General features: G+C 35.8%; 1 protein-coding gene across 1 annotated transcript; it reads left to right on the top strand.

The window, feature by feature from the left end:
- Positions 1 to 733: 733 nt before the first annotated feature.
- On the top strand, positions 734 to 2,506 carry LOC110443936 (NAD-dependent protein deacylase sirtuin-5, mitochondrial-like; the record flags this gene model as incomplete). Its single annotated transcript, XM_021488387.1, has 3 exons — positions 734 to 1,003; positions 1,514 to 1,640; positions 2,423 to 2,506. Coding segments are annotated over exons 1-3 (355 nt in total), but the record flags the coding sequence as incomplete, so codon positions are not given.
- Positions 2,507 to 2,511: the final 5 nt, after the last annotated feature.

Genomic DNA, 2,511 nt, shown 5'->3' with positions numbered 1-2,511 from the left:
GGGGATGGGGGAGGGGAGTGGGAGAGAAAGACCCTTATATTATGGCAATCCAAAAACACTGTAGACAAGTTAATTTTCATGGCAGGGTTTGATTCTAAGTTCCACCAGAACTAAAGTTTATACTACTGGAGACTGGAACAGAGGTTTGCACTCAGTAAGTCAGTTCAAGTGTCACTTTGTTCATGACACCAGGTATATCTCATATACTCTGTCAACTACATGTACATGTGCCATATTTGGTATACCAGCACGAGCATGAGTGTTGTATACTGAAGCTGGGTCTCATGTCCTATTATATACACGGAGTTGTGTCCCTTTGCTCATTTTTTTTTATTCCAAATTGTATGGTGATTTGGGACTGTCAATCAAAATGCTTTGCATTCTTCACTACTGTTAAGTGAGAAATTTTTGCTACATGTTAAATTGTGCCTTACAGAGGGTGAATTTGATTAAATGTGAAGGGTTAATTAACACTGGGCAAAACTGATTTCTTTGGCAAAGGGCAAAAGTATGAAATGGCGAAAGTTTCCTGGTATACAGTATTGATGTGCTAAGGTGAATCTGTGAGTTCAACCCGACAGCAAATTTCTAATCAAGTAACATTAGCGTACTTAACTACCTCAATTTTTTTTAACAAAGTATTTTTTCAGGGTTTTTTCCGAAACAACCCTGTACAAATTCAGAATATATCCACAAAATTACCATCCCTTACCTGCACTTCTCTAAATCAAATATATGGTCAACGTCAGAGGTTCAATTCTGTCATCATAACTTTATCATAAACAACTTTCAATCACCTGAAGTATGAGAATTATAGGTTTTACAGTGCTAATTCTCACAATTTCCCAAAGTGCCCAGAATGTTTATTAAATTGAATAAGGTAATTCTTTGTAATTTATTGCAGCAACTAGCTACACCTGAAGCATTCCACAGAGATCCGTCGCTGGTATGGGAGTTTTATCATCACAGACGAGAGGTCATGGTCACAAAGAAACCTAACCAGGTAATTATGCACCCCCACACCTTAAAAAAAACAATGAAGTGGGGGGGGGTAAACAGAAATACTTTTATCCATTGTTGTGCCTTGTCCCGTTACAATACATTGTATCAGCTGTACTGAATTCATTTCTTGAAAGGTTTTTATTAAAGTTTATGCAAAGGTCAAGTATGTGAAGATGTACCTCTAGATCTGACAATTAAGTTTGTATTTCAGGGTCCAAAGGTCAAGGTCACTTTTTCTTTTTAAAGGTCAACTATAACTATTCTGTCCACAAACTCCTTGTGATCATTTAACCAGCTTCAGGGGCAAGGGATCATTCATGTCTTATGATGTTTTCAATTTTTCATAAATTATGTTTAATATGTCAAATTACTGTAGAACTGTCGATTAACTCTCCTCTTGCTAATGTCTTTTTGGTTAATATATTTTTAAAGAGTTGGTTTCTTTTAAAGGGTGGTCTCCTTATACAGGGTTAAAATTTATGAAAATCAAAGACGTTGTCTGTTTCTGCAGGCCCACATTGCCATAGCTGAATGTGAGGAGAGGCTTGCGAAGCAGAATCGTCGTGTGATTGTCATCACCCAGAATATTGATGAGTTGCACCGCCAAGCAGGCACCAAAAACATCCTCGAACTTCATGGTAAGTGTAACTGTCTAATCTAAACACTGTTGTACTATTTTTTTATGTAAACCAGAACTTCAACTTCAGACCCACTATATGTACATGACCTGTCTTAAAAGTGCTGTGTCTACAGGGCCATTTTTGTGTTCTTATCATTTTTTGTTGAAACTTAAAATGTAAACTTTATGTATTTTACAACAATATTAATGAAACAAGTTATTACAACTTGTATAAATCTGATCATTCTTATTGGCCTGGATGGAAGTTTGCAGGCGTCTTAATGTGTGATCTAGGAAACCAGATTACTCAGAGGAGACCCATGTAGTCAGGCAGATGACCCAATACCTATTTATGTCCAATGTTTTTCTTGTGAATTTGTTGAACAATGATACAAAACCCTGTACTTTTAATCAGAAAATCTAAGGAAAATTTCTTGTACTTTTTCTATTTTTCACATTTTGGCAAATTTATGATGTCATAATAAAAAAAGCAGTTTTCCTGGTGCCCTAAAATTTAGGGAAGTTAAAGTTTTTAAGCGGAAGAAACTCTCTTTAACATTGTTTATTGTATGTGTACTGTAAAGCAAAATTTCATTATACAATGTAACCCCACAGTTTTAAACCTACACAATTTATGGCATTATAAAGGGATACCAATTTGGCAAAACATTCATAAAGGTGTATAAAAAAAAAAAAAAAAAGGGAAAATAATACCTTGAAATAGCTAAGCAGTAATTAAGGTGGAAAATATCGGTGAGGAAGGGCTTTAACAGTTTTATTTTGAATGTTTGACTGTTTTAGGAAGTCTGTTCAAGGTGAGGTGTACGAAATGTGAGGAGGTTACTGTCAACAGGGACAGTCCAATCTGTGAGGCACTGGCAGGCAAGGGG

Source organism: Mizuhopecten yessoensis, unplaced genomic scaffold (assembly GCF_002113885.1).
Source record: "Mizuhopecten yessoensis strain PY_sf001 unplaced genomic scaffold, ASM211388v2 unmap_36089256, whole genome shotgun sequence".
NCBI lineage: Eukaryota > Metazoa > Mollusca > Bivalvia > Pectinida > Pectinidae > Mizuhopecten > Mizuhopecten yessoensis.
This window is presented reverse-complemented; position numbering and strand designations above follow the sequence as displayed.